At 38.6% G+C, this 15,015-nt stretch overlaps 1 protein-coding gene across 2 annotated transcripts in view; it reads right to left on the bottom strand.

Moving 5' to 3' along the window:
- LOC127832529 (RNA helicase Mov10l1-like) overlaps nucleotides 1-15,015 on the bottom strand; it is a 38,279-nt gene that overhangs the window by 6,419 nt on the left and 16,845 nt on the right. Inside the window, exons 12-16 of one of the 2 annotated variants that reach the window (XM_052358039.1) lie at nucleotides 13,766-13,831; nucleotides 11,329-11,493; nucleotides 4,504-4,677; nucleotides 3,189-3,332; nucleotides 233-340 (exon numbers count right to left, since the gene is read on the bottom strand). In XM_052358039.1, the coding sequence (XP_052213999.1) occupies nucleotides 233-340; nucleotides 3,189-3,332; nucleotides 4,504-4,677; nucleotides 11,329-11,493; nucleotides 13,766-13,831 (657 nt within the window). Of the gene's footprint in view, nucleotides 1-232; nucleotides 341-3,188; nucleotides 3,333-4,503; nucleotides 4,690-11,328; nucleotides 11,494-13,765; nucleotides 13,832-15,015 lie in introns of both variants that reach the window. The other variant, XM_052358038.1, reaches the window with a different exon arrangement.

The following is a 15,015-nucleotide window of genomic DNA, read 5'->3' on the forward strand; positions in this document are numbered from 1 at the left end:
TTAACTGTGTTACATACGGCTGAGATGATGACAGAACTGTGTTACATACGGTGGAGATTATGATGACAGAACTGTGTAACATACAGTGGAGATGATGATGACAGGCCTGTGTTACATACGGTGGAGATGATGATGACAGAACTGTGTTACATACGGTGGAGATGATGATGACAGGCCTCAATAACTGTGTTACATACGATGGAGATGATGATGACAGAACTGTGTTACATACGGTGGAGATGATGATGACAGGCCTCTCTTGTCCCTGGAACTCCTCCACTGATCCGACCTTGACACTCTCCATGCTAAGTTTCTCCATCAACAGCCGTATCTTCTCCACCTGCAGTGATATACCACCTGCAGTGTTATACCATCTGAAGTATTATACCACCTGCAGTGTTATACAACCAGCAGTATTATACAGCATTCAGTATTATACCACCTGCAGTGTTATACCACCTGCAGTATTATACCACCTGCAGTGTTAAACCACCTGCAGTGTTATACCACCTGCAGTGTTATACCACCTGCAGTATTTTACCACCTGCAGTGTTACACCACCTGCAGTGTTATACCACCCTCAGTATTATACTACCTGCAGTATTATACCACATGCAGTATACCACCTGCAGTGTTATACTACCTGCAGTATTATACCACATGCAGTATTATACTATCTGCAGTGTTAAACCACCTGCAGTGTTATACCACCTGCAGTGTTATACCCCCTGAAGCAATATATCACCTGCAGAATTATACCACCTGAAGCCATATATCACCTGCAGTTTTATACCACCTATAGTATTATACCATATACTGTATTACACCACCTGCAGTATTATACAACATTCAGTATTATACACCTCGCAGTTTTATACCACCTGCAATATTATACCATCTGCAGTATTTAACAACCTGAAGTTTTATACCATCTGTAGCATTATACCACCTGCAGTATTATACTGTGGGCTGCATCTTTGGGAAACTATGCTGATTGTATGTCAAGTGTCATACCAGATAAGCCTATGCAGTTTGAACTGGCTACCATAATCAGGGATTACACTTTCCACTTTTATGGAATTGTTCGTATAAATGAAGTTTTTTGTTAACAAAAGTCCAGTTTAGGCGGAAAGTGTCAGTCCTGATTAGCCTGTGCAAACTGCACAAGATAATCTGGAAGACACTTTACACACATGCATAAATCCCAGTTTTCCAAGAACTGGGATTTGTTTCCTGAACCCCACACAGGTCAACTTGCTGTACCTAACATGCTCAACAGCTGGGATTGCTCTAACAAAAGTTTGGGTTAAAGAACTCTAAGTTTGTGTCCCAGGATTTCTGCATTTGTGGCCATGCAGTTCTAATACTTTCTTAATTGCAGTTATGAAAGATATATGAAAGGATGACCAATTTACAAATCTTATTTAAGTTATTTAACTAACTAAATACCACTCTGATTGAATTAATACTTTAATAGGCATGTAAACATGTAGTGAAAAAGAACTGACCTTAACACATAAATTTACTCTTTTAATTTCAATTATGTAAAATACCCAGGGCTTAAAACAGCAAACACTTTGAAAATATAAACCTGTGAAATAGAAGTTTAAACTTCCTGATTTCAATTGTAAATGAAAGCCCTAGATAAACGTGTAATTAGCCATCAGTCCCTGCACATATCACCAATCAAACCACACCATGTTAACATTTGACATTTGATCAAGCACTAAAACAGAGTTGCCCAATTTCAAAATGAAAAAAAGGAATCCATGTTTTTTCAAGTACATGCACGATTTTCTCGAACCATTGTTGTTTTAGCAGTTGTGTAATATACTATACTTCAATGTACATGCAATTTGTCAATAATATTCAACATGCCTCCAAAAAATTAGTGAAACTGTGAAGGGCATTGTTTTAGGCCTTTTGAGATGCACATGCAATTAAAGAAGCATTCAAAATGAACTGAAAAAGATGGGCCATGCTATTTCTTTCGGAAGTACCAGTATATGGAAAATTCGACATGACCCTACTTTACAGCGCAGTACAATGCCTGATGGTGCTACAAATTCAACTTCAAGTAGACGTCCATATAAGGTCACACCTGACGTTGTATGCAAAATTCGTCGCTGGATCTCTAAAATTAATCCCCCGACCCAGAGAAAAATGGCATTGGACCGAGGAATTTCCAAGGGAACGGTATACTACATCATCAGGAATGTTTTGAAAGCAAAACTACGGAAGAATTGGAAGGTTCATCAGCTCAACATGTCACAGATTCAGAAGCGCAGGGTCAGATCTTGGAAGCTATATCTAAAGCTTAAATGTGGCAAGTGGAGAGATTTTTTTACATCTGACATGGCAATGTTTTATCTTGGTGGAAGTTATGGAAGAAGAAGAGTATGTTATGTCAGAATGGGAGAAATTGTTGGCGATAAACTGAAGTTTGTAAAACGTGATGCGTTTGCCCCTGGTTTCATGGCGTGGGCTGCTGTATCGTCCAGAGGTAAATCAGAGATAAGAATATTTCCCAAAGGGACCAATGTAAACTCAGAATACTATATCAATAAAGTTCTGAAACCATTTATACGAAAGGATGTCCCGAGACTCTTTCTGGAGGGTAAACACGTCATGACGTTCCATCAGGACAGTGCATCTAGCCACACTTCCAAACACACAGTGAACTTTCAAAAAGATCAAAACATTAAGTTCATAACACCCAGAGAATGGATGCCAAAGTCTCCAGATGCGGCCCCAATGGATTTTGGTATATGGGGGATACTAAAACGACGCTTACAGAAATGACAAGGCAACTCACTTTCTGGTCTCAAAGAGCTCTGAAGGACAAATGGCGCAAATTGGAACAAACTATCATAAACAAGACTTTTAAATCTTGGCCAAAGCGTTAAAGGATGATTTACAATTGCCATGAATCTGATATTGAGCATTTGTTGCAATAAAATGTATTAAGATTATAAATTATTCATGTTTTTGTTTTGTTCATCATGAAATTTGGAAACTCTCGTATCTAATAAGAGCACTGTATTTGATGATGATGATGAACCAAATATTACTCACCAGCAAGAGACAAGCCCTCAAGTCATCTAAATGTAAACAGTAGACATTACTTAAACAGGGACAAAAACAAGTAACAAAGCACCACTGCAGACACAGGGGAGGTCCATCTGTACCTGTTTCCTGTAGGGTGTGATGACCCCGATGTCATCGCAGGTGACCTTGGAGGAGTTAAGTAGGGCCTGGAGGTACCTCACCACCTGCACTGTCTCCCCAGGGTTGAACCACGATGGGCTGTTCCCTTCACGCAGGTCTTCTCCCTGCAAAGATATGAATATTAATATAAACTGAGCCTGGTAGCTCAACACTGTAATGGCCAATTAAGCTAACAGTGGTTTATTTTTTTATCAAGTTAATTATGTTATTTAGTAGTTAACCCTAAAATGTATGTGTAATTTTTTTAATATGTTTGCTTGAATTATTTGAAAATTATTGATAATAACATGGCTTTTAAAATTAATTGGATTTGGGTCTGAAGTTAATAGACTGTTACCTTAAATGAAAGCAACTGGGACTTTAAACGTTTTAATTAAACACTTATTCGTTAATAGGGGCAGAGTGAGCACAGCCAAGAATTTTTCTTCAATAAGATTATGTTCTAACTTACATAATTAAAACCTATAACCTGCTAGATTCTGTAAATGTTCAACAAAAAGAACAAATATATATATAAAACAAGAGCACCGCATAACGGGTGCCACGCTCGGCTACAGGTGCAGTTTAGAATACATGAAAGCTTGTCAGAATTTATTTTTTTTAAAGGTCACAGTGACCTTACCTTTGACCTAGAGACCCAAAAATTGGTGTGGCATGTAGAACTCATCAAGGTGCATCTACATATGAAGTTTCATAGTTGTAGGTGGAAGCAATATGATTTTAGGGAAAATGTTCAAAACCTTAACAAAATGTTAAGGTTTTAGTATGACGCGAATGTCGGACGACATGACCAGCTGGCTATGACATTACCTCGAGTTTTCTCCAAAAACACTGAGCTAAAAATACCAGAAATAGTGTTCACAGCTTTCACTGTATGGATTTAACACAATTCATCATAAAAATTCCCATAAATTTTAGAAAAAAATAATTTGTAGCCAAAAATTTGGGAAGTTTTATTCATGACAAATGGAAGCACTCAAAGAACAAGTGCAAAACCCTGAAATTTGAAAAAATTGAGTAATGAAACCTTCAGATTGGGAATTATGGGTATTTGTCATTGCTTAGTACTTATTTGCACAAATCCCATCTGACTATTCTTTTACATGCCTTTTTGCTGAAATTTCCAGTTTCAGTACTCATTTTTTAACTTGCAGATAATGTACTTTTCAAAATGTTGTGGATTACTATTGGGAATTTTGTAATTATTCCTTCATTGGTGAAGTGCTTATTACAGGTACTTTATAAAGAACTAATGAAATCCCAGGACATACATACCCTGACTCCATGGAATATGACAGGCTGGCCCTTGGTGGGTAGTTCTGCCCACTCTATGAGGGTGTGAGTGACGGACAGGTCAGCCTTCACAACCAACTCATCGTGATAGAACAGCCTGGATGGCAGGTGGAGTATGGCTGAATGGGAGCGGTAGTTGTCCACCAGCTTTGTGACCTGAACTCGCAGCTCAAAATAGTTAATAATTCCACCACCTTTGTGACCTGACCATAAAGCTCATGGCTCAAAGTAGCAAATAATTCCACCAGCAGTGTGACCTAGACATGCAGCTCATGGCTAAAAATAGTAAATAATTCCACCAGATTTGTGACCTGAACATGAAGCTCATGGCTCAACAAAAGATAGGTTTGTCAGCAACACAATGCCCCCCTACTGCGCCGCTTTGATTTAAATATATTTGTTTTTGATTATATCCCTTTAAAAAAATATTACTTCCGTTGTAAACCTGCTGAATGATAAATAGAAATAATCTTCCTTTAAAGCTTGTTACTTCCCTTGGATTGGTTTTTATGGACCTTTGACCTTGAAGAAAGACCTTGACCTTTCACCACTCAAAATGTGAGGCTCAATGAGATACACATGCATGCCAAATATCAAGATGTTATCTTCAATATTGCAAAAGTTATCCCAAAACTTTAACCTTGGAATGACAGAATGACAGACAAACAGACAGGCAAACAAGAGGGCCATGATGGCCCTGAATCGCTCACCTGACTCATTAAGATCAGATGAAAACTATGACCTCTATTGTCTACACAATGTTTTTCTATGATTTGACCTAGTGACCTAGTTCCTGACTCTAGATGACCCAAATACAATCCCAATCCAGATTTCATCAAGATAATCATTCTGACCACAGTTCATAAATATTGGATGAAAACTGTGACCTCTATTGTCAACACAAGGTTTTTCTATTTATTTGACCTAGATTTTTACCCCAGATGACCCAAATACAATCCCACCCAGATTTCATCAAGAATTCTGACCAAATTTCATAAAGGTTGGATGAAAACTGTGATCTCTAATGTCTACACAAGGTTTTCTATTATTTGACCCAGTGACCTAGTTTTTGACCCCAGATGACCCAAATAAAATCCCAACCCAGATTTCATCAAGATAAACATTCTGACCAAATTTCATAAAGATTGGATGAAAACTGTGACCTCTATTGTCTACAGAAGGTTGATCTATTATTTGACCTAGTGACCTTGTTTTTCACCCCAGATGACCCAAATACAATCCCAAACCGGATTTCATCAAGATAAACATTTTGACCAAATTTCATCAAGATTGGATGCAAACTGTGACCTCTACTGTCTACACAAACAAATTGTTGACGGACGGACACACAGACACACGCAGGCACACACAACGGACGTCGGACATCACACGATCACATAAGCTCACCGTGTCACTTCATGACAGGTGACCTAAAAATATGTGTCGGAGATAAACATGAACAGTTGTGGTTAAAATCCCATAGAAACAAGGGCTGTTTGTAAAACATGCATGCCCCCCTATATGGGCTATAAGTTGTAGTAGCAGCCATTGTGTGAATACGTTTTTTGTCACTGTGAATGGTGGTGGTGGTGGTGGTGGTGGTGTAGTTGTAGTAGTAATAGTAGTAGTAGTAGTAGTAGTAGTAGTAGTAGTAGTAGTAGTAGTAGTAATAGTAGTTGTAGTAGTAGTAGTAGTAGTAGTAGTAGTAGTAGTAGTAGTAGTAGTAGTAGTAGAAGTAGTAGTAGTAGTAGTAGTAGTAGTAGAAGTAGTAGTAGTAGTAGTAGTAGTAGTAGTAGTAGTGGTAGTAGTAGTAGTAGTAGTAGTAGTAGTAGTGGTAAAAGTAGTAGTAGTAGTGGCAGTAGTAGTAGAAGGTGGTGGTGGTGGTGGTGGTGGTGGTGGTGGTGGTGGTGGTGGTGGTGGTGGTGGTGGTGGTGGTGGTGGTGGTGGTGGTGGTGGTGGTGGTGGTGGTGGTGGTGGTGGTGGTGGTGGTGGTGGTAGTGTAGGTAGTAGTAGTAGTACTAGTAGTAGTAGTATAGTAGTAGTAGTAGTAGTAGTAGTAGTAGTAGTAGTAGTAGTAGTAGTAGTAGTAGTGGTAGTAGTAGTAGAAGTAGTAGTAGTAGTAGTAGTAGTAGTAGTAGTAGTAGTAGTAGTAGTAGTAGTAGTAGTAGTAGTAGTAGTAGTAGTAGTAGTAGTAGTAGTAGTAGTAATAGTAGCAGTAGCAGTAGCAGAAGCAGTAGCAGCATCACAAGACCAATACTTAAGAATGATCAAATGGGAAAAGGTAACCTAGCACTGGCAGTAAATATGGGGCTCATTTACAGGTCAGATTTGGAATCTCTGCTGTAAAATGAGATTTTGAATGAATTAAAGGGAGGCAAATCTGTAATAAAAAGAACATGCATAAACCGTAGTTGTTTCCCTTGTTTGAACCATGCTAAATCCTTACAAGTTTGGAAAGAATTGGATGAAAAATTTGGACTTTATTGCATAAACACCATTTTCTCAATTCAAGGGGAGGTAATTCTGTACTTCATGGACCAATAATGCTCATTTTTTGTAGGGTTCGTGTCCTCATTGATATAAAGACACTGTGCAAATTTGGAAAGGATCAGACAAAAAATGTGGAAGATTTTTTAAAGTTTTCACAAAATAGGCAAAAACGAATAAACATGCAAAGTTCAACGAGCTCCTGCGGCCATGTTTTTTGACGAATCAAATTTCTTTGAACAACTTTTTCAGGGGAGCCTTCAAAGGTCATCCCTGTGAAATTTTTTGAAAATCTGATGAGCGGTTTCTGACAAGAAGATTTTTTAAGGTTTTTACCATATATGGTCATGGCGGCCATCTTGGTTATGCGATCAAATTTTTTTTAACAATTCTTTTGTCCCATGACCTAGGGATGCTCCACATGAAATTTAGTTGAAATTGGCTCAATGGTTTAGTAGAAGAAGATGTTTACAAATTGTTTACAGACAGACAGACGGACGGACGGATGGACGGACGGACGGACGCCGGACGCTGAGTGATCACAATAGCTCACCTCGAGCTATCGCTCAGGTGAGCTAAAAACAATATAATCCCCGATCATTCGATCCTGGGGCATAAAAAAAGTAAATAATTCCACCGACTTTGTGACCTGAACATGCAGCTAATGGCTCAAAATAGTAAATAATTCCACCAGCTTTGTGAACTGAACATGCAACTATTGGCTCAAAATAGTAAATAATTCTAACATTTTTGTTACCTTTGTTACATGAAGCTAACGGCTCAAAATAGTAAATAATTCCATCAGATTTGTGACCTGAACATGAAGCTCATGGCTCAACAAAAGATAGGTTTGTCAGCAACACAATGCCCCCCTACTGCGCCGCTTTGATTTAAATATTTTTGTTTTTGATTATATCCCTTTAAAAAAATATTACTTCCATTGTAAACCTGCCGAATGATAAATAGAAATAATCTTCCTTTAAAGCTTGTTACTTCCCTTGGATTGGTTTTTATGGACCTTTGACCTTGAAGAAAGACCTTGACCATTCACCACTCAAAATGTGCAGCTCAATGAGATACACATGCATGCCAAATATCAAGATTTTATCTTCAATATTGCAAAAGTTATCCCAAAACATTAACCTTGGAATGACAGAATGACAGACAAACAGACAGGCAAAAAACAATATAATCCCCGATCATTCGATCCTGGGGCATACAAAAAGTAAATAATTCCACCGACTTTGTGACCTGAAAATGCAGCTCATGGCTCAAAATAGTAAATAATTCCACCAGCTTTGTGAACTGAACATGCAACTGTTGGCTCAAAATAGTAAATAATTCTAACATTTTTGTTTCCTTAACATGAACCTCATGGCTCAAAAAAGTAAATAATTCCACCAGATTTGTGACCTGAACATGAAGCTCACGGCTCAAAATAGTAAATAATTCCACCAGCAGTGTGACCTGAACATGCAACTTATAGCTCAAAATAGTAAATAATTCCACGAGCTTTGTGACCTGACCATGCAGCTCATGGCTCAAAATAGTAAATAACTCCACCAGCCTTTTGACCTTAACATGTAGCTCATGGCTCAAAATAGTAAATAATTCCACCAGCTTTGTGACCTGACCATGCAGCTCATGGCTCAAAATAGTAAATAATTCCACCAGCTTTGTGACCTGACCATGCAGCTCATGGCTCAAAATAGTAAATAATTCCACCAGCTTTGTGACCTGAACATGCAGCTCATGGCTCAAAATAGTAAATAATTCCACCAGTTTTGTGACCTGAACATGAAGCTCATGGCTAAATATAGTAAATAATTCCATCAGCTTTGTGACCTAAACATGTAGCTCATGGCTCAAAATAGTAAATAATTCCACCAGCTTTGTGACCTGAACATGCAGCTCATAGCTGAAAATAGTAAATAATTCAACCGGCTTTGTGACTTAAATATGTAGCTCATGGCTCAAAATAGTAAATAATTACACCAGCTGTGTGACCTTAACATGCAGCTCATGGCTCAAAATAATAAATCATTCCACCAGCTTTGTGACTTGAACATGTAGCTCATGGCTCAACATAGTAAATAATTCCACCAGCTGTGTGACCTAAACATGCAGCTTATGGCTCAAAATAATAAATAATTCCACCAGCTTTGTGACCTGAACATGCTGCTTATTGCTCAAAATAGGAAATAATTCCACCAACTTTGTAATGTGAACATGTGGCTCATGGCTCAAACAAGTAAATAATTCCACAAGCTTTGTGACATGAACATGCAGCCCATCGCTCAAAATAGTAAATAATTCCACAAGCTTTATAACATGAACATGCAGCTCATGGCTCAAAATAGTAAATAATTCCACCAGCTTTGTAACCTGAACATGCAGCTCATGGCTCAAAATAGTAAATAATTCCACCAGTTTTGTGACCTGAACATGTAGCTCATTGCTCAAAATAGGAAATAAATCCAACAACTTTGTGATCTGAACATGCAGCTCATGGCTCAAAATAGTGAATAGATCCACCAATTTTGTGACCTGAACATGTAGCTCATTGCTCAAAATAGGAAATAAATCCAACAAATTTGTGACCTGAACATGTAGCTCATGGCTCAAAATAGTAAATGATTCCATTAGCTTTGTGACATTAACATGCAGCTCATGGCTCAAAGTAGTAAATAATTCCACCAGCTTTGTGACCTGAACATGCAACTCATGGCTTATAGTAGCAAAATAAAGTAAGAAACAAGGGCTGTTTGTAAAACATGCATGTCCCCCATATGGGCTGTCCGTTGTAGTGGCATCCATTGTGTGAATACGATTTTTGTCACTGTGACCTTGACTTTTGACCTAGTGACCTGAAAATCAAAAGGGGTCATCTGCGAGTCACGATCAATGTACCTATGAAGTTTCATGATCCTAGGCAAAAGCGTTCATGAGTTATCATCCGAAAATCATTTTACAATTTGGGTCACCGTGACCTTGACCTTTGACCTTGTGACCTCAAAAGCTATAGGGGTCATCTGCGAGTCATGATCAATCTACCTATGAAGTTTCATGATCCTAGGCGTATGCGTTCTTGAGTTATCATCAGAAAACCATTTTATTATTTTGGGTAACCGTGACCTTGACCTTTGACCTAGTGACCTCAAAATCAATAGGGGTCATCTGCGAGTCATGATCAATCTACCCATGAAGTTTCATGATCCTAGACGTATGCGTTCTTGAGTTATCATCCGGAAACCATTTTACTATTTCGGGTCACCGTGACCTTGACCTTTGACCTAGTGACCTCAAAATCGATAGGGGTCATCTGAGAGTCATGATCAATCTACCCATGAAGTTTCATGATCCTAGGCGTATGCGTTCTTGAGTTATCATCCGGAAACCATTTTACTATTTCGGGTCACCGTGACCTTGACCTTTGACCTAGTGACCCCAAAATCAATAGGGGTCATCTGCAAGTCATGATCAATCTACCCATGAAGTTTCATGATCCTAGGCGTATGCGTTCTTGAGTTATCATCCGGAAACCATTTTACTATTTCGGGTCACCGTGACCTTGACCTTTGACCTAGTGACCTCAAAATCAATAGGGGTCATCTGCAAGTCATGATCAATGTATCTATGAAGTTTCATGATCCTAGCCCCAAGCGTTCTTGAGTTATCATCCGGAAACCACCTGGTGGACGGACCGACAGACCGTCCTACCGACATGTGCAAAGCAATATACCCCCTCTTCTTCGAAGGGGGGCATAAAAAGGATCTGAATTTAGGTTCTAACTAGAATTGTCACTGTTCTGCCTGAACCCCTCCCCCACTTGCATGCCACTCTGAAGCATGGAATAAACAGACAAAGGACCAGAATTATTCCAAAATTAGTTTCAGCAAAAAATCCTGTCTTATAGAGCACATTTTTTAAGGTAATTTAACTGAAAAAGTGTGAGAAAGACCCATCCAGCAGTTTAAAAGAAGTTGAAAACACAAGCTTGGACCGTTCAAACATTTAATAAACAAAAAGCATACAGTTTAAACAGGGGCATAACTTATGTTATTTTAAGCCTCTGATGATGAAAATAGCACATGCACAAATAAATATCATGAGAAAAATGCCATCAAATTTGAATGTTGAACGTTGAAAAGTATAAGTTTTGGTCAACAGACAGAAAGACAGATGGCCAGATATCCTCTGGGAGTCTAGTACAACCACTTCAATACATTTCTAGGGGTATAATTGCTATACCAGTCAAGGGCAGATGATTTCAATTACTCAAAGACCAAATAAGGTAAGTAAGTGGATAAACAGGTTACCAAGAGAGGATCATAAGACCCGTGGTCAGCAAACTTCTTCTCATTTCTCTCATACAGTGGGGAACACATGAGTCGCTCGAGTAGTGAGACGCCCAAGCCATATTCCTTGGCAGCATGGGACCGCAGTACTGGACCTAGCTGTTGGGGATCTCCAGCCAAAATCACCTGAAAAATTAACCCAAACACATTTGAAAAGGGCAATAAACAATTCTCTTAAGCATGTCATACTCTTAGGCATCATGGGGTTCTTTGTAATAAAGCTAGTTCAAGTTGTTGGGAGTCAACAGCCAAAAATATCTGAAAAACAAGAAAAATGTTTGTCAGAAACACAATGCCCCTTCTTGGCTGCTTTGAAGCCCTATATTTGACTTTTGACCTTGAAGGATGACCTTGACCTTTCACCACTTAAAATGTGCAGCTCCATGAGATACACATGCATGCCAAATATCAAGTTGCTATCCTCGGATGGACAGACTGACGGACAGTTCAACTGTTATATGCCACCCTACCGGGGGCATAATTAACCCAGCTGTTTGGAGTCAACAGCAAAAATCATTTGAAAAATTAACCCAAACACATTTGAAGGCTGGAACATACAATTTGCAATAGAAACAGTCAAACAAGTCATACTCCTACAGAAAATTGGGTTCTTCGTAATAGACCTGGCTGTTGGGTATCAACAGCAAAAATAATCTGAAAAATAAACCCTAACACATTTGAAAGTGGGTGCATAAAATTTGCTATAGCTATGGTAGAACATGTCATACTCATAGGCAACATTGGGTTCTCTGAAACAGACATAGATTTGGGGGTTCAATGGACACAATTACCTAAACATTAACCAAAACAAACTTATACATGGCCACAAATATATTGTAACAGCAATTAGACAACTAGGTCATACTCTTGAGTACCTATGTAAATATAAGGGCGTCTGTCAAGGGCATGGATTATGGGGGTTAACAACAGACATCACCTGAAAAATGAATCATAACACAAATGCCAGTGGGGCAACACGACTTGCAACAATAACAAGACAACTAGATCTTTTCCTAAGCATTATAGGGCCAGAGTACTGGATCAAGCTGTTTGGGATTGTATGCCAGAATCACCTAAAAAATGAACCCAAACAATCCTATTGATTAATTGTAAACTGCACATAAACATACATTCAAATTCACAATGTGTGGAAAAATGATTAACACTTTCATGTACAAAAGTAATCAGAGTATATGATACTGACTACACCTCTATTATTTGCTATGACTTCTCTTGAGAAGTTTCATAAAATTTCTCAGAAGAATTTATTTTTCAGACTCTAAAAGTACTCACACAGTTAAAACAAGGGCTGTTTGTAAAACATGCATGCCCCCCATATGGGCTGTCCGTTGTACTGGCAGCCATTGTGTGAATACAACTTTTGTCACTGTGACCTTGACCTTTGACCTAGTGACCTGAAAATCAATAGGGGTCATCTGCAAGTCACGATCAATGTACCTATGAAGTGTCATGATCCAAGGCAAAAGCGTTCTTGAGTTATCATCCGAAAATCATTTTACTATTTACGGGTCACCGTGACCCTGACCTTTGACCTTGTGACCTCAAAATCAATAGGGGTCATCTGCGAGTCATGATCAATCTACCTATGAAGTTTCATGATCCTAGGCGTATGCGTTCTTGAGTTATCATCCGAAAATCATTTTACTATTTCGGGTCACTGTGACCTTGACCTTTGACCTAGTGAGCTGAACATCAATAGGGGTCATCTGCGAGTCATGATCAATCTACCTATAAAGTTTCATGATCCTAGGCATATGCGTTCTTGAATAATCATCCGAAAATCATTTTACTATTTCGGGTAACCGTGACCTTGACCTTTGACCTGGTGACCTCAAAATCAATAGGGGTCATCTGCGAGTCATGATCAATCTACCCATGAAGTTTCATGATCCTAGGAGTATGCGTTCTTGAGTTATCATCCGGAAACCATTTTACTATTTCGGGTCACCGTGACCTTGACCTTTGACCTAGTGACCTCAAAATCAATAGGGGTCATCTGCAGGTCATGATCAATCTACCCATGAAGTTTCATGATCCTAGGCGTATGCGTTCTTGAGTTATCATCCGGAAACCATTTTACTATTTCGGGTCACCTGTGACCTTGACCTTTGACCTTGTGACCTCAAAATCAATAGGGGTCATCTGCAAGTCATGATCAATGTACCTATGAAGTTTCATGATCCTAGGCCCAAGCGTTCTTGAGTTATCGTCTGACAACCACCTGGTGGACGGACCGACGGACCGACCTACCGACCGACCGACCGACATGAGCAAAGCAATATACCCCCTCTTTTTCGAAGGGGGGCATAAAAACAAACTAGTTTCTATGTGTCCATAATGATAACCTTAAATTCATCCAATGTTTATCATGTCATACCTGTCCGTCCGTCTGTGCCACCATACAGGCAGCTATCATGGCCTCTGGCTCAGTGGCTTGTCCAGCCTGGAATGTGACACATGGGTTGTGGGTTAAAGTAATGTATCTGATGCAGAAATAGTAGGTTGATAAAGCATTGTTAACATGAATACATAAAACTAAAAAATAGAACAAAATACTTTACCATGTAAATAAATATGTGTAATGTGTGCTTCCAGTACACATCATATAACAGCCAAATGCATGTGTAGCCCAGTGTTAGTTTTCTTTATTAGCCATATACTGCAATACTTCCTTTTTTGGTATTGTTTGATCACTTTCAACTGATACAAATTCTTATTTAAGCGTACCTCATCCATGGAAAAATGAGTGCAACTAGAAATGTGTCTATAGTACATAGATGCCTCTGCATTATCTTTTGACTGAAAACTCCACTTACGTCAGAAAAAAATACTGAACTAATAAAGAAGTTATGCAAACAGACGCTGGTTTGTAATATGTTCATAAAGTGTAACCTTCTAACAGCAATACTTTTTGAGTCAGTCATGGCATTAATTTTTGCTACAAAGGGGGGATAACTCCAGTTGTGTAGGAAATATCAAAAAACAAAATATGGAGGTGCACAACTTCACATGTTGGTAAACATGTATGTCTAGTTTCACCTCTCTAGCAGCATTGTTTTTTGAGTTACAGCAGATGCAAGTTAAACTAGAAATGTGTCACAGACACAGATGCCCCCACAACACATTTGGACAACGACAAATCTGCTATATATTCTACAGTAGACATAAAGACAAAAGGCCAAATCTAATTGCAGTAGAAAAGTATTCACAATCATCTTCACATTTAGGTAATTTAGCTGTGACAGTTTGAGCATTATCCATCAATATGTAAAAGAAGAATTGAAAACATATTTAGGGACTATATTTTCCAAAGTGAAAAAACATACAAAAGGCCATAATTCTGCCAAAACTTTTTGCAGCAAAAATATTAAGATCATTTAAATGTAAGTGTTTGAGTAGACCCAACTGGTATTTATAGAGGAGTTGAAAACACAAGCTTCAGGGGACTTTATATTCTATAGTGGCCAAAATTGTTCCAAAACACATCCCGAAAAAATTCCTTTCCTTATCATCCACACCTTATTGTCATTCAACTGTGAAGGTTTAAGCTTTACATTGCACACATGTGTGTGGAATGTCCCCCCTGTAAACATACCTTGTCAATGAATACATAAGTAAAATGTCCAT

The sequence above is a fragment of the Dreissena polymorpha genome, chromosome 5 (genome assembly GCF_020536995.1).
Source record: "Dreissena polymorpha isolate Duluth1 chromosome 5, UMN_Dpol_1.0, whole genome shotgun sequence".
NCBI classification, from domain to species: Eukaryota; Metazoa; Mollusca; class Bivalvia; order Myida; family Dreissenidae; genus Dreissena; species Dreissena polymorpha.